At 40.8% G+C, this 25,602-nt stretch overlaps 1 protein-coding gene across 3 annotated transcripts in view; it reads right to left on the bottom strand.

The window, feature by feature from the left end:
• Positions 1 to 25,602, bottom strand: part of ST6GALNAC3 (ST6 N-acetylgalactosaminide alpha-2,6-sialyltransferase 3) — a 297,965-nt gene that overhangs the window by 41,201 nt on the left and 231,162 nt on the right. The window contains exon 5 of one of the 3 annotated variants that reach the window (XM_067563323.1): positions 5,040 to 5,165. The exons of 1 other annotated variant lie outside the window; for it this stretch is intronic. In XM_067563323.1, coding sequence (XP_067419424.1) covers positions 5,114 to 5,165 — 52 coding nt within the window. In that variant the 3' untranslated portion in view covers positions 5,040 to 5,113. Of the gene's footprint in view, positions 1 to 5,039; positions 5,166 to 11,655; positions 12,050 to 25,602 lie in introns of those variants that run through there. One more of the 3 variants, XM_067563324.1, reaches the window with a different exon arrangement.

The raw sequence follows: 25,602 nt of genomic DNA, 5'->3' as shown, positions 1-25,602 counted from the left end.
AATGCAGTGCCATTATCACATCTATTTGAATTCTTTCTCTGCCAACGCATAAAAGAAACAGTTCTTAATCACACAGGCAACCTAGACTTGCCAGCCACCAGGAGACCCACGTTTCCTTCCAAGCTGAAAGGGTTGCATTGTGAGAGATGAGGAGGTGAGTGCCATCGACTGAAGTATTGTTTAGCTGCAGGACAGATACTGTAGTCTGCAGATTGCAAGTTGGCACATTGCCCAATACTGGGCTGGTTTGCTTACGCTATCAGTTCAATACAGCTTTAGCCTGAGAGAATTATTCTCAGTTTCCAAAGAAAGAAACTTCTCATTAAGACTGCAGCCATTATTTAGCACATTGCCAATTGCATTATATATGTTAGTACAGTGGGGGTTAGGTCTGGGGCAATCTTGAATGAATGACTGTGTGACATTAAATGGCTCACTTTATCAAATCCTTCAGAATCCCTCACCCGGAGACAGGTGAGAAGAATTCCATCTGTGGTCTCAGTGGGGGCAGAACAAACCTTCCATAGGCATTTACAGCCATCAAGAAATGGCAGCCTACATCACCACATCTGTTTATGTAAGTGGAGGTGCACAGGTGGAAAACCAAAGGGGAGTGTAGAAATAGGGGCGCACAACCTGGGAATTATTGCTCCCCTAACTCTGGGATCCATGGAGGCTTCTCCATGGGGCTTAAAGGTGGGAAGGAGCAGAGAAGACAACCCCCTGCTCTGAGTGATCTCTTCCTGAGGGTTTCTGTGGGGAAATCCAAGAGGGAGTTAGAGTTGTGTGTGTGTGTGTGTGGAGAGGGAGGAGGTGTTCCACTGGCATAGCCAATACCAGTGTAGCTACACCAGGGCAAACTCCTGCTATGGGGGAGAGGGGGTGCACTGCCGTAAAAAGTGACCTGCACCAATGCCGCTTACTCCCAATGTCAAACACCAGGTGCACCACGACACACTAGGGGTTTCCACAGGTGCAGCTACATTGTTGCAAAAACCCCAGAGTAAACAAGGTCACCGTGCCTCTTGAAGCAGTATTACCCCTGGAGGACTCTTCCTTGAGGCTGTTATTGGACTCAGGAGTATGATGGAAGAACAACAGTGGGGAGGGACAGCTGTCCACGCAGGATGGTTCTAGCCGCTGTAGATCTAAGAGTGCCTTTCTCCAAGAGCCATCGGATTGGGGGATGTCAATTCTATTCTATTCAGGCTGTTGTACACCTTCAATGCCTTTGTATCGGGGTTACATGCTGCCCATTCATTGGCTCTCTGGGAGCGCTTTTTACCCCACCCCATGAGTTACTCCATGGGAGGGGATACTGAAGCCCAGTGTTTCCCAGAATCTTTTTTTACTTTGTGGAATGGGCAATAAGCCTGGCAATCTCTTAGGCCTGGTCTACACTAGCGCTTATGTTGGCTTGTGTGGACAGCACTATGTTGGCAGGACATAGCTACTACTGCTCTTTAGGTGGCTACACAAGCATTCTGACGGTGGCACAGCTGTACCGATACAGCTAAGCTGCTCTAAGTGTAGACTAGCCCTAAATCTCTGAATCCTGGTGCAATGGATGGAATCTGTGATCAAAACCTCTTTGATCAATGAATTCTTTGTTTTTGCCTGACACAAAATTTTCTTTTGCAAAGGACTGGGATGGTGTTTCTAAAGATACCCTTACTTTTCACAAGTTAAGAAAGCTTTACTTCAGTGCAGCACTCCACAGCACAAGTTTCTTTTGACAGATGGTGTTTCATTAGAATTATGATTGAGGGGCAAATTCACTACAGGAATCCATGAGTGCAACCCCATAGTCTGTGGAAATGTACCTTCTTCTATTAATGCTGAGTTCTGCCCCAAGACTAGAATTAACATGCAGAGATTCTGCTAGAACATACATTTTTTATCACTGCTATTAACGAAATGCAACATCATAAACAATAAAGTTTAATTAGTAACTAAAGTGTCTATAGCAATTAAATATGAAGGAAGTGTTCTGGAACACAGCAGGAGGGATTGTACTTATAAGTAATTTAAATCGCAAATGAATTTTTAAGATGTTATTGATGGAACTTTGGGGGGAAGGCAGCTTATTTTGAAAAGCAGGAATGTTTTTAAAAATGAAGTGGTGACTCTATGACACTTCCAGCCAATTGAATGAAGAAACCTGAAACTGGTAACTGCTGCTGCTTGTGGAATCACAGATGGAACTAATGGGAGCTGCTACTAATTTCTACTATGCTGAGCCAATGTAAGAAAATTCAACTTAAAAGAATCTAGAGTAATGACACGACTCATTAGCATTAGGCCAATATACCACTTCAAATTAGAGACTTCGTCTTCAATTATATGTCAAGGAAAAGGTTATTAATGTATTTCATGCTGGAGTATTTGAAACTGAACACAGCTGCTCACTGTCACGTTGCAACACTACCTGACATTGTAATCACCTAAGATTCAGAACCAAGGTCTTATTTCAAGATAATTCATGCATAACTAAAGTGGGCACGTGTTGGAACACTGTCCACATGTTTCAGTTCACTGTTCATTCACCTGAATTATTCATCGTACAACTGGAAATGTGGACGGTCTACCAGAAGAGATGAGGCAAGAGTGAAACATAAAGAGAAAGAAAAATGCTAGGATGATATAGCTTAAGGTCTAGGTAGGGAAAGGTGAAGAAAGCACTCAGATCCCCAAGTATTTATTACAGAGTTGAGCTGCATAAGTACTGCATATCCTGCCAGTGAGTCACAAGCAATCATTGTTGTACTTACCAACGGAGGGTGTGGCTAGTGACTCAAAGTGTGAGGGCTGATGGGGAAATTGCATTTTATTACACTACTAAACACTCATATGTATTAGGGGCCTTGGTGTACAGAAATGTTCAGTGATCCTTTCAAAGGCACAAACCATCCCTTCCTATGGTAAAGCCTATGGGAGATGGCTCTGAGCAGGGAATCTCAGCAAGGAATCCCTTGTGGAGTTTGTTCCCAACTGATTCGACAGGGAAGCAGGCTTTGTATCTCCGTGAACAGGCTGCAGGGTCTGCTCTCAAAGCTGGTGACTCCAAGGATTTGGAAGAAGCCAGGGACAACTTCACAGAGACCTGTATCTATGCATCAACTCTGGACCCAGGTGCCTCTTCACAGGGTCTGCCTCCAGTCACAGATGCCTCTGGGACCTGCATGGTGCAGGTTCTGAAGCCACAAAAAGGTTTTTGAATAAGTTCCCCATGACTTGGGGGGGAGGAAAAGAAGTGTGATGTGCAGCTCCTTCTCTAGATTGTCTACTCTTCCCCACCTCATCCTGCCCAACCTCCGCCTCCCTTCCCTTACCCCCCAAAACTATAGATCCATAGAGAATCCTCTCCAGGATCTGGAGGAATAGGGGGAACAGCACTGCAGAGAAGACGACTCTGCTTATGGAAGGTTTCCCCACATGCAAAGATCTAGAAGAGACAATATGGGCCCATGCTGTTTGCCCAAATACTCTGAGATGAAGCCTGTACATGCCCTCTTCATGTGTACTGGTCAAAATACCACGGCCTCCAAAAGCAATGTAAATACTTTCCTTCTGCCACATCTCCCTTCCCCAAATGTCAGAGATAGTGTATTGTTTGCTTGTATAAAGGACAAATTGCTGTTCTAGTTTTAATGCGTCTTTGAGATATTTCTCACATTTCTACACCATCCATCTGGGCTGTGGGTGCATACACCAGCAAATCAGAATAGCAACATTATACATCTCTGCACAAAGGTTTGTGACTATACAAGGTTCAAGGCAGTGGAGAATCAAACCCATTACCTTTCTTCTCATTCAAAGTCCTGCCTTTCATTGACTGGAAGACAGTGAATTGCTATGGTACACACTTTTTAAATTGACAAGAAAAAGCTTTCTTATTTTCCACCCCATTTGGTCTTTCAGTACCTTCAACTGATTTGTGTATTCTGTCTCATTTTAGGTCAGTTAGCTTCCAATAGAAATTACAACTCTCCCAGGACCCATATCTCTTGAAAGTGAAAAATGTAGCATGGTAGTGGACAGTTTCTCCATACAGTATTTTTGTCTATAGACCTGTTTATATACCACTGAACTTACTATTCTATTTAATCTTCAAGATTTTGGCAGTTACTCCATTTCTCTTTATTCTCATGAAAGATGTCTCTATAATCCTAACGAAGGGGAGCTGAGTATTGTAACTTCCTCTTTCTTTTAGATCATTTGCTTTACCTTTGTGGTTCTCCTTAATTGACTATTGACCAAAGTCATTCATTAAATCTGTGCCTGACTGTGACAGGGCGACTGACTCGAAGACCCTATATAGGCATAAATGGCTCATCTGTTGAGTCTCCCAAGGCTCAGGAACTAAAACCTTGCAGAAAATTCAAGATAATTACTGCTGGGTCATGCTCACAGGTAGCTCCAATTAGCTTTGTCTAAATGGAGTGAGAAGGAGTCTCTTTGGGCCCAAAGACAGCATTGGTTCTAGAACCTAGGAACAATCAGGCTCAAGGTGGCTTATGCTATAATATTGTTTTTGAGTTACCAAAAAGGGCAGCCCTACAAAGGATGAGATAGGAATTCAGGTTTTTTGTGACGCTTTCATTTAGATGATGTTGAGTTTTAATTCCCTTGTAAAATATTGGTTCTTTAGCCTTTGGATTCTCATCTAAAAGACTTTCCTTGAATTTAAGGTGTTTTACTTTTCATAACCTCTCTAATCTTCCAGCACAACTGTTTTCAATTAAAATTGTCCTCTAAACTCACGTTTTTCCCCTGCTCGTTCTGTCAACCCAAGTGAAATTTAAGTGGCCAAATTCTATTGTTTGGGCGCTATATTGGAATTTTGCCTGGCTTGTTAGAAATCTTAAAGGAATGTCAACGGTCCTCTCAAAGTCACTGAAAGAGCTGGGCAAATACAGAAAATACATTGGTGAATTTTTTTATCAATAAAACCAGCTGATTGGCTTCACAGCTATTCCCCTCCTTTTTTGGTTTGCATATTCCGGTGACAAAGGTTGAGATTATCAGAAGTGTTCAGTGTTGGTGTATCCATTCCTGAGTTTTCTTCACAAGAATGTTTCCAGAAGTTAAAGCATCACAAGTAGCCCTTATTTTAGTGATGTCTGCTGTGTAGGATGGAATCTCCCTGAAGAAACTGCCATTGCCTGTGGAACCAGGGGACAGAGGTTTCATCTCTACAGCATAACCTTCATTTCCAAGTTATTCAGGAAGGTAACAAAAAATTGTCTCCCTTGCTCCTCAATTTCTGAAGAAAACTTTACCACTATTTAACTTCTGTTCTCAGTGACAGTAGGTAGGGTGACTACCTAGGTAGACTTCAGATAACGCACCTGGCTCTCTACTGCCTTGCACACTACTCATTTGAGCTGTTGCAATGTGAACACAAAGTGAGAGTAAGGCAACAGCAAACAAAAATCAAAAGACATTATTCAAAGACTTGAGCTCTTCGTTTTATGCTCTCTTATTGTTTCTGAAAAGACATGACAGTAGATATTTTTAACTGTGTATATACAGTCTGATCTTGCAAAGTGCTGAGTTCCTCCTGCCAGGTGTTGAGCACCCCTGACACCTATTGATTTTGGATCTGAGTGCATTTGGCAGCTCAGAGAAGGCTCTCAGCTTGCTGCAGGATTCAACTCATTTTATATAAAATTTACTATCATCCCATGAAAGAAAAAATTGTGTCTCATGATCAGATAAGAAAAAACACTGTGATTGTATTGCTAACCTCTACTGTGGCTACATCATTGAGTTATGCAGCACTGCGAACCAATCAGACAGCATATGCAAATGTATGCATGCTAAACAGCTGAGAATTCAGTTTTCTCTGAACTCAAGATGCAGCCAAATCACGTGACATATGGAAATTAATGCCTCTGGATTCGGTCATCGGAGGTCAATAATAGTTTCTCCTGGATCTCTGACTCCATCTACCATTTTAAATGTGAGGGTTTTAAAAAAGTTTTAAAGATGTTATATGATAAAAATTCATTGCCATAATGGACAGATTGTCAGCTATTTCTAATGAAAGCATTCTGATAATCTGTAGCAATAAACTTTTTCATTTTTCTGTGAATATGAAAATGTATTAGATATGGTGGTGAATTTTGATGTTCACTTTACCAAAAATCAGTATGTGCTTATTTATTTTAGGGGTATAAAATATCTGATTGAGGAAACAGATCCAAATTTTTGAAAGAGACCTTATCTTTAAAATGGACCAAATCTAAAACCCGGGCTCTGAAAATCCTCAACCTTTGAGGTTGTTTGTTGACATCTGGAATCAGCTCAGAGTTTTGTTTCTTGAGCTCTGCAGCTGATTTTAATCCCCATTCTCCAGTACCTGTGGTAGCATTATGACAATACACCTAATAGGGAGAAAGGTTGCCTTATACTGTAGTTAAGCCACCAGATGCAGTGATGAGAGACAGATTCTGTTTCTCACTCTGTCAACAACTATCTGTGCGATCATGGACAAGTCAGTGCGTCAGTTCCTTCATCTGCAAAATGGGATAATACACTTTTCCTACATCACAAGGGAATTGTGAAGCTAAAGTTATGTATGTTTGTAAAGCACTGCAGTTGTGCAATCAAAGGCTCTATACAGTGCAATGTAAGAGGTGTGAGGATGGTATATCATCATAAGTGGTACCACTTTGCAATGGGCCTAAACCTGCTTCCACTGAAGTCAACTGCAAAATTCTCTCCGTTAACTTAAATAAAGGGAATGGTAAACTGCCATTCCTCAGCTGCTGTTTGCTGCAACACAGAATATGAAAAGAGGTGCTGGCATCTGCACTATGCCTTATAATAAAAGGGAGCTTTCCCCAAAGAAATACTATCCTGTATGTAGAACAGCTAGTTTAAAATGTGTTTTATGATTTTTAAAGCATCATAAAGGTGAAAGTTTAATAACTGTAGCACATAATTCCCTCTACCTTTAGCTCTACTTCCAGCGTTATTAACTTTTCCACAGTCTAAACATAATATGCAGTCCAGCAGTTTGAGCAGTGCTCTGCCAAGCTGACAGAATCAGTTTCTCAAGGGATGTAAAAGGGTAATTCAGCCTCCAAGTTGTACTGAATCCTCTTTGGAGCAAAACCTGCTCGTTGTGCCAAAGCTACCACAATATATTGCGCTCTACAGTATGTACAAGATTTGACATAGGGGTTAACACTTATAATTTCATCTATGTAGTTAGGGGCAAAAGGAAGCTATATTTCTGAAAATGTATGGGATAAATCCACACCATATAAATAAATAACAGCCTTAATTAATGCTATAATACTTGTAAAATTAAAGAGCCTGGCTCCTTCCCTGTGTTCATCGAAGGCAGAGGGAGTTTTGCCAGCGTATTCAACGGGAGCAGGAGCAGACCCTTGGTTGCTTGGTTGTGTACTACACCTGCACGGCTCAAGGAAACAGAGTTTGCTCTCAAATCTCTTGAGGGCAGGAATAATCCTCAAAATAAATCATACCGTAGGGCGTGCCTGCCCTGCAGCACCCTGTGCTGGCAAGCATGACACTGTGGGCACTTCCTGTCTCAGTTTCCCCGTCTTTTGCGCCCAGGGGTTCATGTGGCTCAGCCCTTGGGGTAACAAAAGTCCCAAACAAACAAACATGTTCTGCTGCCCTGCTTGGGCTCCTCTTCAGCTCGACCTCCAGGCTCAGTTCCCAGCCCCTTCTGAGTTACCTTTACATCTCTCTCTGACTCTGGGATGGAGCCATGATTCCTAGGCTCCTTCCCTCACGGTCTCAGCCTCTCCGGGTTACCTTTCAGTCTTCCCTGCTCACGGATAAAGCACTGACCCTCGGGCCAGCTGGGAGTGTGCTTCCCAGCACAGGCCGGCAGACACACAGCTGCTAACGCCGCTCGAGCTCACATGCTAAAAACAGCAGTGTGGCCACTGCACCATGGGCAGGGGCGCGAGCTAGCCATCCAAGTATGTATCCAAGGGGTCGGGTGACGGACGAGTCCGAGCAGCTGCCCGTGCTCTTGTGGCCACATTGCTATTTTTCGCTTGCTAGTTCAAGCACAGCTAGTGCACCTCTGTCTACCCATACCGGGAAGCATGCTTCAGTCTGCATCCAGACAGACCAGCCTGAAGAGGAAGAACTCAACACTTTGCATGCTCAGACTGTATATAAGCAGTTAAAAAGTTCTAGTGCCATGTCTTTTCAGAGACAATAGGAGAGCATAAAACAAAAGGCTTCAGTTTTTGAAGATCTTCAGGCTGTTTTACTGGAGTGCTTTCAGACTCTCCTTCAGGAGTCTCACCCCCTGTGGTTCCTCTCCCAAACTGGGTTTTCTCAGCCCTTTCATGAAGCCCGGGTGTTTCAGGCTGTCATCTGGTCCCAATTAGTCCAGTCCCTGAGGCTGTGAAGCAGGTGTTATGGCTCAGGCAGGGCTGATTGAACAAGGCTAGCTAGCCCAGGCCTCTTGGCCTTTAAATGTGCAGTCCACCTTGTCACACGTATTACAATTCATCTATGGATTCACAATAAATAACTTATATTCAATGAATTTAGCCTTTTGTCCCCTTGCGGATTGCCTCCAACATCTTCCTGACAGGCCCGATCCAAACCCCACTACAGTTAATGGAACGTTGAGGCATGTTGTCAGGTTACAATAAGGAGCCTGGTCTGCAGATGAGTTACCTTTCCAGCACTGACAGTCTGACAACTTTCAGTAATAGTAACATTTTTAAAAGAAAGAAACAACATCTATTTCACTTTGCTCATCCTCGGTCCACAGCGTGGAAAGCAACACGGCCCAGGCCAGATGAAAAAAAGATGTAGTGCGGATAATCTCCCTTCTTTTGCTGGTGTCTGTCATCAGTATTAGCATTAGTGCGGTAACACCATGAAACAGACATATGGAAGTGTTATTTGTTTCTCATTTACCAACCAGATAAGAATATGGAAATAGTTTCAGTCCATTTGTTTGATGAGTTTCCTAAGCCAGTAATAAACAAATCAATACAATTAGTTTTGGCTCATCATCATTTAGAAACCTTCACTATTGGGACACAATTTAATTATACCTCTTGTACCACAGCAACAGAAAACCTTTGGAAATGGGCTGTTTTGCCAACTATTGAACCAAAGGGGAGGAACAGAAGGATGGATCAGAAACGGAGGGGTTATCATCTAAGTAGCATGTGCAAGATATAAAGCATATTGTGAGAGACAATTTCCCTGATTGCAATTCTAAAATATTTCTGCCATTAAGTCCTTTTGAGCAACCCAATGTGAAACCCAGCTGTACAATGACTGTATATATGACATGCTTCATGTGAATGTTGCAATTAAAATGGCATGCACCAATCACTCTTGGAAGTGATTACAAAGTGCACTAATCTTAACTGATTAAGTTGCAAAGTGACATATAGTACTATAGGTAAAAACTCACCATGCATGTGCTAATGCCCTCCCCATATTCATTTTCATTGTTGAAATGAACGCTGTTACACTCTTCATCCTCAGCTGAGCTAAGCTTCTAACAAGTAGGGTTGCACAGAAGGTATCTCCTAAATTTTAGGCTCTTTATCATGCACACCGTAATGCTACTAACTGCATCAATTAGAGAGAAGGCAGAACAAAACTCCAGATCTAAGCACTACAGACATATTTTGGGGGAAGAGAAGGGTTGAAATCTGACCCTGACTTTTGCACAATTCACTTTCAGTTGAAACTGTGTAAATTTAAGAGCAATTCCATCACCAGATTCACACCAGAGTAGCAGAAAGCAGAATTTTGAAGCTGAACTGCAAATCTAAACACCCTCAAGCTTGGAAGTGTTCAAAATGCAGGTCTGATGTAGAAGATGGGGCATTGTGCTAACGTGTGTGCAAAATGAGAGGTGGCTTTTGAAAACTGTCAAATAAAAATATTAAATTTTAAAGAGGTTAAGGGGCCAGATCTTTGAGTGCCACCACAGCCCCAGTACATTTTGATCATAAACTCTACCTGAGAGGGATCACCCCAGGGAAGGGTGATCTTGCCAAGGAGCAGAGTGAGGGTCTGGGGATGCACCCGGGCAGCACTGGCAGGAATTAGCCCCTGCACTGGTTGTACAGAGGGACTGCAACACGGCTTGACCTCTGCACAGAAGATGGGAGAAGGCTTTTAGTGCCTTCCACCCTTTCCACCACAGCCACCAATGCAAGAGATAAGCCACTCAGATTTTTAGGTTTAAAATTGTAGACTTGCCAGGGATTTTGTCCTTGAGGACTAGTGCCTTTGAGAGATACCTGAAGTCATTCAATTTAGAAATAACAATCTTGTGAATATTTGAAAAATCACAAACTCTGCATATCCAGTGCAGGACGCTATTATATTTATAACAATGTACCTACTCCTGGACATCTTGCATTCAAATCAGCTTGGAGGAAGGTTCTGCACAAACAACATGAGTTATCTCAAAATTAATTGCCTGGATATTTAAAGGGCATTTCTGTTAATTGCCTCTTGGGGAACTGGTGATCAATACTTTGTATTGCATCAGTAGCTTCATCATAGTTTTATTTTTGAATGGCATAAAAGGGGGAAAAAAAGGCCAAGTTCAACAACAACAACATAGAGCTGCTGAGTATTCAGTACTTTGGAAAAATCAGGCCACTTATTTAGGATCCTAAATATGGATTTAGGAACCTATCTTCAGGCATCCACTTTTTCCCCTTTGGCCTTGATGTATAATGATACAAACACAAAGGTATTAAGCAAGTATGTTTGCTCCCTCTAAGATGTCTGCTGTCAGATTATCTAAAGGTGAAGGCAGGCTGAGGATTACACACCAATTTCACCAGTAAGGGTTTTGACATGCCAATTTACATTGGCATCTGTGAGCAAGGGTTGCCCCCCAGCCACCTTAGTAATGCCAAAGTGACACTGCCAACCGAGTAGCTGAGCAAGACAATTGCAGAGGGAGCATCTGAAGACTGTCAGAAAGGAACAGGATTTTTTAAAAGTCTCCGATATAGACCTTTACATTGTACGCTGCAGAGTCTGTGAAAAATAATGAGCTATGTTTCATGTTTGTTTATGGACACTTTCCCTGACAGGGTGTCAGAGCCGTCTAGCGTAGTTTTGAATGCGTACAACTGCATATATATTTGCCCCTTCTAAGATTTAACACTTTTGCTTCTCTTTCATCAGGTGTCTGGATCATAATCCAACACAGTCGAACATCACTTAAATCATTGTCTGAGGACAAAGCCATCACATATGGCAGAACTGATCAAAGCAATAGGCTACTCGTGGTGAAATGTACTGTTAGCTAAGCTCTGTTAATAAATTCAGCAATTGCTTCTCTCATATATTCTCACTGGAAACTGGTGTGGGCAGGGGAGGAAGAATAGTGCTGCGAGGGTTATTAAAAGAACATTTCTGGAGGAAGTTTGCACTGTTCAGTCTGAAGTGCTTTGCTTTTCGATATTGTCTTTGAAACACTTTCCTCAGACTTGCAGGGACGTGATGCTGGTTGCATGCTACAAGAAAATAAGTCCAAGAGGCTGCAGCTGAAATGAAGGGAATGTGGGCTTTGGGGAGTGAGGCATTTTGTAGGAATCACAATTTTATTAGCAAAATCACCTCCGGGGGTTGTGGGGAGCTGAACATTTAACTGATCCCTGATCTATCTCAGCTTTTCTGTTGGAAATTCCTAGGACTGCCAAAAGAAACCCAAACTCATATGCCTCCTTTGGCTCCCAACCCAAAATACCATGAGAGATAGACAAAATATTGTGAATCAACACTGAAAGTTTGATATGAAAAAACTGAGGTACATTTTCCAGGCTTTCCAGTGATGTGCGATATAGGAAAGCCCCTATGAACAATCCTACCACAGAATGGTATGTCTTTACTGCAGCATGAGTTCACTTATTGCTCGATGGCCTCATCCAAAGTCCTCTGACAATGGCAAGACTCCAGCGTTGTCATGATTTTATTGTAAATCTTGCTGTGTTTGATGTTATTCTTAAAGTCCCATCTCCCGGAGTCATCTGATTACCTGAGGATCTCAGCTTTCCTTAAAACAAAAGGAATTTTCTGGCTTACATGGTTTCACAGAGAAAATGGAAAATATCAACCCTAAAGGCTGAAAAACCAGAAGGCAAATTAAAAGACCCCAAATGTATTTTTTTTATATCTCATTATCCTTAAGCAAATCTTATGAATTTGGGGTCCTGACTCTTGGTTTTTGAATACTTGGGGTTGGCAACACCAACACCTTCCACTGAGAGCTCAAATGATTTTTGCATTAGAGCCTGAATCATGTATGGATTCTGACTAGCCGCTCCCTGTATGTATCAATGGAGACCTGATGATGAGGGCATGTGCCTGTTCTGAGTAAAGACTCTCCCTGCAGCATCTGTTGTTTGCCAGCTGTGTGATCTGATGCTGCACCAAAGGGCCCACATCCAACCACCACACTTTGGGAACAGGGGGCAAGTCAGCTGACAGCAGCTGCTCACCTGCATGCCAGTAGAAAACATATATTTGTTACTGTATGGCTAGAAATCCCATTCTGAAAAAAAGTGCATTTATTTCAATGAACTCATTCAAATATATGCACAGAGATTCTGTGCTTTTTGCTGGACCTCTGATTACATATACATGCAAAACCCATTTGCATCTCCCCATAAAGGTAATTTTATTTTAAAATTGTAAGTTAAGTACAACTAAATATGATAGTGTACTTTTAGGTTAAAACTTGAAATGCACAAAATCCTGCCTAACTATGTTTTTTCTAGAGCACGTCTCACAGTAATATTAAGCACTGAATAGGTAATTGAGATCCAAAATGACACTGCCTATTGTGGACTTGTAGTGAATTCTGTGCTTTGCCTGTAGCAGGCGTGTTCTTCCAAGAATGTCAAATGTAGAAAGTTTATATTTTATAGGTTTTTATATTATGATCATTACCGTAGTATGTACTCACTATCCAGTAGTGCATTATGCAGTATAACTAACATCTGTCACGTGTTGCTAACTTCTTTGCTGGCATAACTCTACTGAGGTCAGAAAATTAGGCCCATAGATCCTACACCAACCACAATTCAGTAATACCGCACACACAGTGCCATATACAATAATATAAAGCACCATGCTACTATTTTGGGGCAATACAATACAATTCCATCAGGTTTTACACAACATTCATTTATTTCAACGAGGACATTCAGCTTAAAAATTGATGGCACAATGTAGCAGTTCGAGACCACGGTTCTCCTTGTGTTTTAGTAATTTTAGTTAAGATCATTTAGGATGTTTCAGCTGATGATCAGCAGATGAATTTATCTGGAGGATGGTGGGAGGAAGTAGAAGGCCCATGGTTTTGGAACAAGCTCTCCTACTTTAATGTAACAGAGGGTGAGTGTGCTATGTTCAGGGCATGCTGCAAAACCCACCTATTCATGCAGGATTTTTTCCTAAGTGGATGAATTGAGTGGGGGTGGGGGAATGTGGCAAACATGACTTGAAAAGGTTGAAAGTTCCTGGATTCAGAGGGTTTTGTTGGTGACACTGGGTCAGCTTGTATTTTTGTAAGTAATTAATTGTGTATATGCCTAGTGCACTGGATTAGTGTGCTTTTGTAAACCGAAATAAATAATATTTGTACATTGGCCCAAGATGGTTTACTTCCACTTGCTGTATGACCTACAACTTATATGCAGTTGAAGTCTCAACCATACTGTTGCATCAACGGTTTCTTGCATTCAATATAGCATTAATTCAGTTTGTCTGTTGAAAATAATTTTAGATGATAAATTTAGAGAAAGTAAGCTATATTTAAGAATCCCATCTAATCTAAAGATCCAGTAAAAAGGGATAATTCTGGCATCCTTGCTTCAGAGGAGAAAGTCTTTCATATAATCACTCCAAAATATAATTACTCTGAATAGAATTAAATTCCAAATGGTTATCGAGAGCACTAACTCTTATGCAAACCTCTTTCAGTTCAGTTGCTGAGCATTAATTCTTACCATAATGAAAAGCAAATCTTCAAAGTCTCTCTCTCCCTTGGGATTTAATACAAACTGATGACACAACATGACTGTATCACAACATCTTTCTTCACAAATCATTTTCTTAGTTAGTTTCACATGTTTAATCAAAGATACTACTGCCTTTTTCAATTTCCAAAGACCGACAGTCTCCCCCATAACTTTCAGTCAGCATATATGTTAAGACTGATTGAATGTGTATTGATTTTCTAGTAATACTTTATGTGAACTGGCATATAATATTTAAGTTTAGTACCCTAACTTAAGCAGAGGGGTTTTGTGTGCGCATATCTCAGCCGGCACTGTAAGGAATATGTCTACTGCTATCACTTGTAAACTTAATTCACTGAGCTTGATAGAACATTTCCTATTTTGTATACATTGTCTCTTTATTGTGTGGTTGACATTTGTAATAGAGCAGCTATCCCTTGCATCTTTCTATTTTTTATTTTGGCAAAGTGATCTTTGCAATATTCTTCTCTCTCGCTCTCTCTCTCTCGATATATATAAAGGTTTAACAGGAGCTTTCAAATAATCTCCACACAGACAGAACATTCATCAACAGCCAGCCAGCCAGCCTCTTTATTACTTCTCCATTCCCAGAGTTTACAAGAAGTGGTGCTGATAATAATTCAGTAGATGGCACTCTCCAGTCTGGGTCAGAATCCCAGCGCTGCGATATTGTGCTATTAGAGGTTCTGTGCCTGAGTTTACTCTCACTTCATTAACTTGGTATAAATCTACAGTAACTCCAATGAAGTCAATCAGGTTATACCAGCATAATACTGGCATAAGTTATAGAAGAATCAAGCCTGTTTTTGCCTGCTGTCTTTTGGAGATATCTACCATAAAACCAAGATTTCACCTTCTTGGGGCCATTAAAGAAATTAGGGGCTTCTTTCAAGAGTAGTTTGCTGACCAATTCCAGTTTGAGTAACTACTAGAGATGATCCAAAACACTGAATATTTTCAATAAAAAACTGGGACTCACTTTCCATAAAAATGTTCATGAAAAAAATCCCCATTTTTCAACCAGCTATGGTAACTACACCCTTCAGATCTACTCTTTCCCTGCAGTTTCAATAATATGGTTTTTCTTTACTGTCATTCTTAAATGCGTGTGTGCTGTTAAACAGCTGCTTTGTTTCATTGCAGAAGTGGCTGCATTTGATGGTGGGTTCATAGTAATGTTAATTCTTTCATCTTACATCTGAAATTCACTTAGAAGAAAAACCCCCATCAAGATTAACTTAACTCATTAAGATTTATTATAAACAAATACAGTGAATGTCATCAAGCAATATCATCTAATTTCCCAGTAGATTTCACAACCCTTCTCTTCCATAAAATCAAACTCATCATTCTTATAGAAAGAGTGCAAATATGTATTAGTTCCACCAGGATTATATCTTTGGGTCAAGAGTTACTAATCATTTTGCAACATTCCGGGGATACAGTCCAGACCAATGAGACTGTGTCACTGCCTGCCCCACAACTGTGGGTGCCTCACAATGTTTTGCTGTTGTAGCTGTCAACCAGAGCCACTCACAAACAGCCAAACAGCATGCAGATCACACCCTGAGTGTCTGTGTATAGCTGCAGCCCTGGTCCAGCAATTCTGACTCCAGCAGCCTGCCAGCAACTCTCCAGTCACACTCTGCCTTCTAGCAATCTTGGTTGCTATTTGCTGGGTGACCCCAACAAACTCCCAGTCCCAAATTTTCCCAAATCATGTGTTCTGCATTGTCCAGCCCTCTCCTGGTCAGTTCAGATATTAAAGCTCTGTTGCCTCTGTAAAGGGTCAATATTCAATAGTCTGCTACTGTAACTGCAGTTACCCGAACAGTTCAGTTTAAACAGCACTGGATTAGTTTAGATTTAAAAATAAAACAAGCTTATTTAATGGCAAAGAGATAGGTGTGAGTACAAGTATAAGGTATTAAAGTCACAAATAACTACAAGAAAAAAAAAAGATAAAATGCTTCCTAGCAGCTAAAACTTTACAAGCTAGACTTGGTTCAAGGATAAATCCTTACCACATGTTTCCAGCAACTGCGCTGACCATATTCTCAGGGCAGGATCTCCCCGCAAAGTCAAAGGGCTTGTTCCTTTGTCGTCTTAAGTGTACAAGAGAGACAACCTGGGGTGTTTTTGCCCCTCACTTTTATAGTCCAGTCATCCTTTGAAATGCATTTTCCTGAGGGGGTACCCCAAGATAAAGTTCATTCTAGGTGTGAGGATGGAGACATGGAGTCCCATGGTGAAAGAGGATCCATGTCATTGTTTGCTAAAATCCAGATTGATTTGTTACTGCCCCCCTTTGTTGACAAAAAATGGCCATTTGACAGGTGATTGCCCATCAACTTTGATGACACCTAGTTAGAGGCATCAGCTTGTCTTTTGTCTGGTTTACCTCCCCAGACTTGTCTAGTAAACACATTTTAGTCATAATTTCAGCTTATGTTCATAACACTTAATGCTCATTTCATACATACATACATTACACAAGAACATAATGATCAGTTTGTTATTCGTTTTTAAATGATCTCTCCAAAGGCATATTTTGCACAAAGATTATAACAATAGTGTGTACAGTGCAAATAAAGGTCACACATCTACAATAAATACGGGCATAAAAGTGAGTTGGAAATGACAACACATTATTCTGGACCTGTTCAAAAGACATCAGGTAACCCAGATCAATGAAAGCAATGCTGACACATATTCCCCTCTCTCTCTGCTATGTGAAAATATAACCGCTATAGAATCAGGAGGAATCCAATTTTTACTGACAAAAGAAATAAGTGCAGATGGACACAACTTTTTGGGTATCATAGATCAGTATTTCTGGCCATGCATATAGTGTGCTTCTTTAAACAAAATACAGTTGGACTTAATTTCTTTAGACAGCAGCCAGATCTATGAGGCCATAAAGATCTCTGTGGAAAAGACCAATGAACACACAATTCCAAATCGCTGCATTTAGAATCTACCTCTGACTCCAGCTCTTCTACCATAAAGCAGTTTGGCAAGAAGGAGATAATGTTTCAGAGCAGTAGGGGAGGGACCCCACTCCTCACCCTGGAAGCTCATGGACCTAGTGACTTATTATAAAGGTTAATTTAAAGCAATGTTTCCTCCACTCAGAGAAGAACTAGTAAAATGTTATGACCCAGATCCATAGTTGCAGCAGAGGAATGCTCAGTGCCGCTCAGATGGAGAGGTGCACTTTTGTGCTCCTCCAGTCTGGGATGGATTTGACCTCAGAGTTATTCTGGCTGCCTCTGGACTCAAGAGGCCATTGTGGCAGCCTGAGAAGGCCAAGATGTCCTAGCCACGTCCCCTTTTTCTTGCACTCACACCGTGCAGATTCTGCATAGCACCACACCATAGTGACTCTGACACCCATGGATATCCTGATCCTCTAGGTTTCTGGTAGATCAGCATTAGAGAAGCTTTGCCTGGCCCTAGCAGCACAAAGCTGCCTTATTGGATCAGCATATGTGATCCTGTGGGTTCAGTTGTGGCACAATGCCACAGTGAGCATCCACAAGTACAGGAGACGTGCCTTTGAAGCTACACTGTTGGCCAGTGTGGCGGGGAGAGCAGGATCATGCTTCAAGCCCCCATTACACCTTTGAGGTACCTAGCACCCCTTAAAGTGCTACCATAGTGCCTCTACTTGGGGGACTGCAGGGTCCGTGCTCAGCTGCTGCCTGGAGAGCAATGCAGGGAGCAATTATTTCACCCTTTAGCTGCTTTTAAACTACAGTCTGAATGCAGGGCTAATACATCTCCAGCTGAGTCACTCAGGACCTTAATCTCTGGGGCATCATTTGCCATGGCGCAAGGGGAGCAGCTGCCCCCCAGACCTCAGTTTGCCCCCAAATTTTCATAGGTCTATATATGCTCCACTTCCTCCCTCCCCAACTTTGAAGGATATACTATTATCACATATAATATTCTACATACTGACACATCTTCCCTCCCCCCACCCAAAGTTTTATCTGGACTGACACCCTTGCTTAACCTGCTGCAGTTTGGTAGGTTCAGTAGGCAGCACTTCCAAGAACAGAACAAACAGCACTGACGGACAGGTTCTGCCCTGTCTAGCTCCCCTCGGTTGCTGAACAGCCGATCTACGAGCGTAACAAGAGTGAAGAGTTAGTTTGATTTTCCACGTGAGCAACACGCACATCTCAGGGCACAGGAACATTAGTCAACCCGACTAGCTGAAAAGCAAAAGACATTCCTGGAAACAAACACACAGCATCACCCCTCCGAGCAGCCCCTCACTCCCACAAGTGAGAGCTTAGCGAAAGGGCTGGGCTTTGCATCTGAGCCTAAAAAGCTGACAAAGTCAAGGGCTCTCAGATGAGTGTGGGGGAAGTCAATACTAAAGTTGAAGGTCTTCCATCAAGAATGCTCAGCCAGCAGTGTCCACATGTTTAAAAATCATGTTAGCCAGAATGCCAGGTGATCTCACCTGCCACATAATTAGTGAAGTGCAGTTTCATCAATTTCTAAACAAATTTCTTATACCATATCTGTTCCAAACTGCCTTCACATACCACAGTAATCTCACCTTACCACATCAAAAGCTTTTTTCTAGATACAGGTACCCAGCTACTGAATTTTAGTAACCTTAGCCTACACATTTGTGGGAATTTTGTATTCATTCAAAACATTCAAACATTCAAAAACCTCCTAATATTATTCATTGTGATTAATTCCAGGGAGATTCACATTTAATCATCACCATAATGGGAACAAACTATCTAGCCGTTTGGGCAAAGTTCTACGGGATGATATTCCTGTTTTGTGCACCACTTGCTTTACAAACTTGATGCTATTTTCTTCCCTGGTGTAAGTATGGCTTTTAGTTTAAAATCCAGTTTATGTCATTGCAAATCACCAAAACTATTGATTCTTGTGGATGAGTAAGTGACCAAGGGCTAACATGATATAATAGAAGAACATTCTTATGTTCTAAAAGTGTGAAAAATAATGCATCTATGCTATATAATTGGCAAAGAAATTTAGGTTATTCACAATAATATGCTAAATGATGACATACACACCTGTTAGAAACCATGTTTTGCAATGTCTAGCCAGTAGGTAATAAGTGGCCGATTTAAGTTGCTATGGCAGCCTAAATTGAGAATGGATTTGCACTGGTGGTTTTATGTCTCAACCTTGATGTTATTTTAATGTAGTTTTCTATGAGTGTGTCTATATTTTATATTTAAAATAAGTACACTACCCTAGTTTCTTAACCACATTTAATTCAAGCCTTGGGTGCTCAGTGGGTGTAGAGATCTTGCTTTCAAGAGCTAATGCATTTTGCATTAATGCTCTGTGTCAAAAAACCACAACCTATCACATCAAGGGACTAATCTTTTTATGCCTGTATTGTGTAGCACTAACATCAAAGCAACCGAACCAATGCTGCAGATCATACAATGTATCGTTCAAAGTTGCTCACCATTAAAGAACTCCATGTCTTATGGTCTATGTTGCAATTATGCACTTGGTCAGTGTTTTAAACCTAAATGGCAATGAGTATGTAGTCATGGTAATAGCAATGGCAGTTCATTGAGACATTTAACCGCAACCTGCCCAAATGTCTGTCCTCAGTAAAAGACGATTTATATCAGTGAATCTAACAAAGCAGTCATTATAGATCCAACCAGTTCTTTAGTTATAGCAGAAGTCTTATGTAGAGCTGAAGGTTAATGTTCTGACCACTAAAAATGGTAAAAAGAACTGATTTCTCTGAGGCCAGTATTTTTATAATTCATAACCAGAAAAAAAATTGGATGGCTTACAATTTTGATATGTCATCCTTTATACAAAGGATCATAAAAGCACTTTGCACTGATATATAAGCTAATGGTCCCTGTATAATTCTGATTTTTCAATGTTTACTTAAACGGCAATGAAAAATAGGTTGTTCTATTTCCCATCAGATAACAGCTGATTTTCCATCAATCACATTAGAGAGCACAAACTTGGACTGCTACAGTGTACAATACATTTGTACCATTATGATTTACCCTCTTCTAATGTTTTCAGAAAGGAGCCAGAGAAAGGGGGATGGAAAACATTTTATTTGTTGCATGGAATACTTAAAGTCTATTGGCCAGGCAATTTTGCATGTCATCAGTGAGAAACATTTAACTGAAAAGAACCTAAACATTTTCTCTAAGCCTGCTACCTCTCAGTCCTGTTCAGTGCTAGACTGATATGACTTTTTAAATTGTGAAGTTGTAAGACAATTTGGAGTTAAATTGTATTGAAAACAGCAAATGCTCCCCAGGAACTAGAAGAACAAATGATTGCATATTAACATTTCAGATATTACTTCCATGTAAACCTTAAATTTGGAACCAAAAAGATTTCTCCTTTGTAGAAAATTCCACACTTCATAACTTTGCATGTAGATAGCTTTTTGTGAATAATTTTCAAATACCTGTAGTATATATCTCATTGGCTTTCCCACCTGCTCTGTTCAGTTCATTGCTTTTGCATATCACATGTGTGTGTTATGTTTTGCAGTCTTCCCCTTTTAAAATATTTAGTGATTTGTACACATTGCTACTGTACATTTTATCCGAAAGGTTTAAATATGTAGGCACCTATGCGAGCCCTTTACCTTTCAGTCAAATCTAGACTCAATAAAATGCTGTAATTTGATAGTTTCATCAAGCCATAGTGATGGTTCATTCACATAATAAAAATCTGTTTAATTTATTCTGCTCATCAGTCTTTGCTTAGGAGAGAAGCCAAGGTCCAGAACAGCAGGGTTATAGTAGATCAGGACTGATGCAAACTGATAGAACTATAAAGGGTAGCTCACCCAACTCCTTTCCCATAATACACCTGGCTTAGTCGGTGTTATTAGTCCATCATTTTCATGACCACTAAAATGAATCAAGCTATTTTAAAATAAGAAGTTTAAAGAGAGAGAAAGACATACCTTTTCAAACTTGATCAGGATTCTAATACAAGTCGACAGTGGCAGAAAGTTACCACCACTGGCTGGCAGATCTGTACTCCATGTGAGATAAATGGGTGTTTTATAGACGAGTAGACGGTGTGTCCATATCACAAAACCACCCCACAGATAAAACCCTTTTTGGTAGTCTGAGCAGAGAGACCAAGAAATGAATGAGCATGGAGATTGAGAGAGGCATTCAGAAAGGGACATAGGAGTCTAACTACCTTTTTAGGCACTCAAGTCCAACATTTAGATGCCACTGATATTCACAAAGCCCCTGCACAGCTGCTGCCTAATCCTAGAGGCAGCTAAAATCTTGTGGTTAAAATCCCCAAGGTGCTTAGACATGGGCACAGCTGCCTTAATCCTGAAACTGGCTTGATGCCTAACTCCCGCATAAACCTCCCACATTCTGAACAAGCGCTCTAACTACAGGGCTCAAGGTCATGGGATGGGAGGAGGAGGCACGACCTCCACTGTTTTTCTCACACAAGGAATGACCTGCTTTAGTGCCCAGCTCAGGGAGACCGTTCACAGCTGTGAATTCTGAGTGAGGAAAGGCATATCCCTCTTTCCCAGACTTAGGGTACGTCATCCCTATGGGCACTACAACAGCAGTTTTGCTCTGTCTCCATAGTGCTGTTGAGTAGATGTTTCCCGCACTGATACAAGGGGTTTTTTCACAACCGTGGCGATAGATAGGTCGAAGGAAGAAAATTCCAAACACTGGGGGTTAGGGTAGCTTAACTACAGCACCGAGGGGTATACATTTTTCACACCTAATAGCGATGTAGTTAGATTGACATAAATTTGAAGTGTAGACCAGGGTTTAAACACCTAATTCCCTTTGAGGGGTGGGGCTTAGGCCACAGCTTTCCACTCGGCATTTCTTATTGGTTAAGTTCGGCAGCTCCTTGCTCAGCTCTCTGTCTTCTGTGGATCCCATTCTCAGGCACCTAACTTTCTCCATGCATTGTATCGGGAGTTGGGGTGCCTAACACAAACTGTGAATTCCACTAAGCAACCGGGTGCCTAAAAGTTAATCACTGCAAAAGTCCCCTTTGTGAGTCCCACCGTGAGCTTCTTGAAGCAATGACTTCTATCTGATGTATCGTAACGAGGGATTTAAGTGTACCCATCACCCTGGCATCAGAATGCAACACTTCCAGCCATGGGCAAGGCACATTAGCAGGACTTGCAATATCACCATGTCCAGGATGTATCAGGTCTATGCTCACCTACTAGAGTTTTACAAAACTGTGTTACCTGTGACACAGATAGACATCATAATCATGTTTATTAACAATAGTTTCAGGTGGGCCAAATGGCTTTGGTGGAAGCTTTCTGTAACTCCAAACCAAGAAGCCACCTAAGATTAGCCTTATAATTACTACTATCAATATACACCATGGGGAAAAAGATTCAGAAGTTCCCATGTGACTTTGGAGCCTAAGTCTCATTTTCAAAAGTGAATTGGCCAAATTAGAAACGATTTTCACTACCACACATGGACAATATATAGGGGGGAAGTCACCTGGTCTAAATCCAAATTTCCAATCTAGCAAAACTCTTTATATGAATTGACAAATTTGGTGCGGGGGGTGTCTCTTGAAATCCAAATCCAAATAGAATTTTTCAATTGAGACCCAGTTCTATTAACCCCATTTTGCTCTTGTTAGAACGCTGATTTAACAGATGAGATATATGTCTGTTTTAATTGGGTTTGATACCATTGTATGTGGAGCAACAACAGAATAGCAACACAATTGTGAGCCATTTTCAACAGGCTTTTTTCAGCTACTTTCACTCATCTCATGCTGTAAGATCACTAACAATAACTTGTTTTTTTCTTACCTCAACCACCAAAAATGCCTAATGAAAAGTGAAATATGGCATCTGATTCCAGTCATGTTATTCTAAAGGAATTAATCTGAATCATCATTACCTTAAATGACTCCATTCAGAATGATTTTTTATGATGAGCTCAAGAAAAGTAAATGTGGTTTCAAATAGGTACCTCTCTATATTAAATCACATACCTGAGTGATAAAATGCTGCCACATTTTGGTGATAATCTTGTTATTGATTAGAACAATTTCTAATGTAAATGAAGAATGACGTAGCAGAGCTATTTAGTAATTTTCTTCAATGGGTAACACTGATGACTGGAAAACTGCAAAAATGGGATACAGCCTGCTATTTTGACTTTTCTTTGTACGTTTTCTCTGCAAATCCTATTGTAGGTTTCTTCCTTGAAAAGCATGAGCCTGAAACAAGGGATTAAGTAGGCAGAAATGTGTAAATTATTATAAAAAAAATACATTTTGGCATTGAGATAGAGAAGTGAGAGCTGGAGTCACCAATTATTTAGAATATGTGTTATCTCCAATGAAAACTGCCTGTCAGAGAGTTCCACTTTTCACAGTTTATAAAAATGTACTTTTTATGGGCCTGATCCTCCATCTTCCACCTTCCCAAAACTCCCACTAAGTTCAATGTGAGTTTGGGTGGGCAAGGAATGCAGTATTGGGCTTACTATACATTATGGAGTCTACAGAATATATTTCAAATTTTACAAATGATGTCAATTTGTATATTTAATAGGAGCTGTTGAATGCCCAGCACTTTTGAAAATCTGGCCATTTATTTACATATACTGAAGTCTAACTTTAAGCGCCTATATTTGCGAATCTTAGTTCTGGGATGTATTGCTGGCTCTGCCTTTGACTTGCTGTGTGACCTTGGACAACTTGGTTAATATCTCTGTGCCTAAGTTTTGCTACCTATAGAATGCGGATGATAGTGCTTTAAAGTCCATGAATGAAAAGCATGATGAAAGTCCTAAGTACTGTTAGAATCTAATTAGAATAAGAATACTACGATTCCAATCTTTTAAGAGGAACAGAAGACAGACCTGGAAAACTATCAACCTATTTTCCTGACTTCTAGCCCAGATTAAAAAACTGAAGACATAGTAAGGCAATCTATTTCTGAAGAACTGGTGTAGAGGAAAGCATTGCATAACAGCCAGCAGAGGTTTGTCACCGTTTTTTGACATAATAAAAGAGCCTGAGGATAAGGGGAATATAGTAGATTATAATTTTACTCTATATTTGTGCATAGCAAACTCTGTGAGATACTGAAGACATATTGTTGGATAATACAAGGGATAAACATCTGACTTACAAATAGGAAATTATAATAAAAAAATAATATTGGGCCTCTTCAAAGGAGGTAAACTCACTGGAAATGCCAACAGTCAATCTGCAGGGCACATTGATTTCTCAAGAAGGAGCGGGGAGGCTATTAATCTTGTGCTGGGGAGAAGGAGGTGTATGGCCTGGAAAACCTAGGGCAAATGAGGATCTTCAGGGCAATCAGGTTGCTTGTAACCCTGCTGACTGCAGACCTGAAAATAGCCTTTGATAGTAAAACACGGGAGCTGCTAGACTTTCTGTGGTGCAAGCTATACGCAAGAGGGCAGGGAGGAAGAGGATCCATGACCACACACTCAGCACTGCCCAGAATCGAGGACATGCTGAACTCTAGGAGCATGGTGAACCAGGTATGCTCCCCTGTGCACCGTGTGGCTCCAGGAGGCATTATATTTCAGGGAGATGCAACACCAGCTTGTGCTCTCACTGGGGTAATACAGTGCTTTGCTACACCCCCAATGCAGGGCAAAACTTGACTGCCTCATTCTGGCCCTTAGGGTACATTATTAAATGCTTACAGGGTAAAACAGCTATTCATACTAGATGGCAATAGTAAAAAGTGAGGCTCAATGGGTTTAAGTTAATAAGGGCATTAATGAGGTTATTATGGTTAGCTGAGGAGATGTGTCCAAATTAAGGCTAGAGAATTTTAAGCAACTTTGAGTCTTTACTGAAGCTGGGTGAAATCATTGTCAAAAAAGAGTCCTTCAACCAAACTGACTTGCTTCTGAATTTCCTAAACTCCAGCATTCTGGCAAAAATATTTCTATTTGTGCACGCACAATTATAGGGGTGATTTTAAATGGAGAAACTGGAGTGCTGAGATCTGTGGGGTCAGCAGGGGAAGAGGGATGGAACCCCTAGCTTTTCCTACAAGGATGGGCAGGGCAATCTGTCTTCCAAGGGAGAATTTATAGGAAATTACATGATTTTAAATTTGTGGTTTCCACTTTCCTGTGTGGGGTGAATTAAGCTGTCTGACTGCTATCTGAGACCTTTGCGGTTTCCCGATGTTTTCAATACATTGCACTTTAAACTGCCATATAATTTACTTTGGGTCTCTTTAAAATAGTCTTACTTTTTAACTTGCTAATGCTAGTGCTTTTGCAGCACTTTGAAGATGTAAAGCACCACAGATTTACTAAGTTCTTAATAATCATTTGGATAAATGGATCCAGAAAATTGCATATTGATGCAAAGAGTTTATGCTCTTTGCAGTCAAATATTTTCCCATTGGCTTCGTGCAAAATTGCTTGGCCAAACAGTTTTTCCTGAGGCTCTCTCAGTAATGAATGCAACTTTCTTTTTGTTTCTGGCTCCTCTCCGAATGTATGAGGAAAGGGCAAAGCATAAAGACAGA

The sequence above is a fragment of the Emydura macquarii genome, unplaced genomic scaffold, assembly GCF_026122565.2.
Source record: "Emydura macquarii macquarii isolate MOO-44397 ecotype Brisbane River unplaced genomic scaffold, CSIRO-AGI_Emac_v2 contig_2481, whole genome shotgun sequence".
Taxonomy (NCBI): Eukaryota; Metazoa; Chordata; order Testudines; family Chelidae; genus Emydura; species Emydura macquarii.
This window is presented reverse-complemented; position numbering and strand designations above follow the sequence as displayed.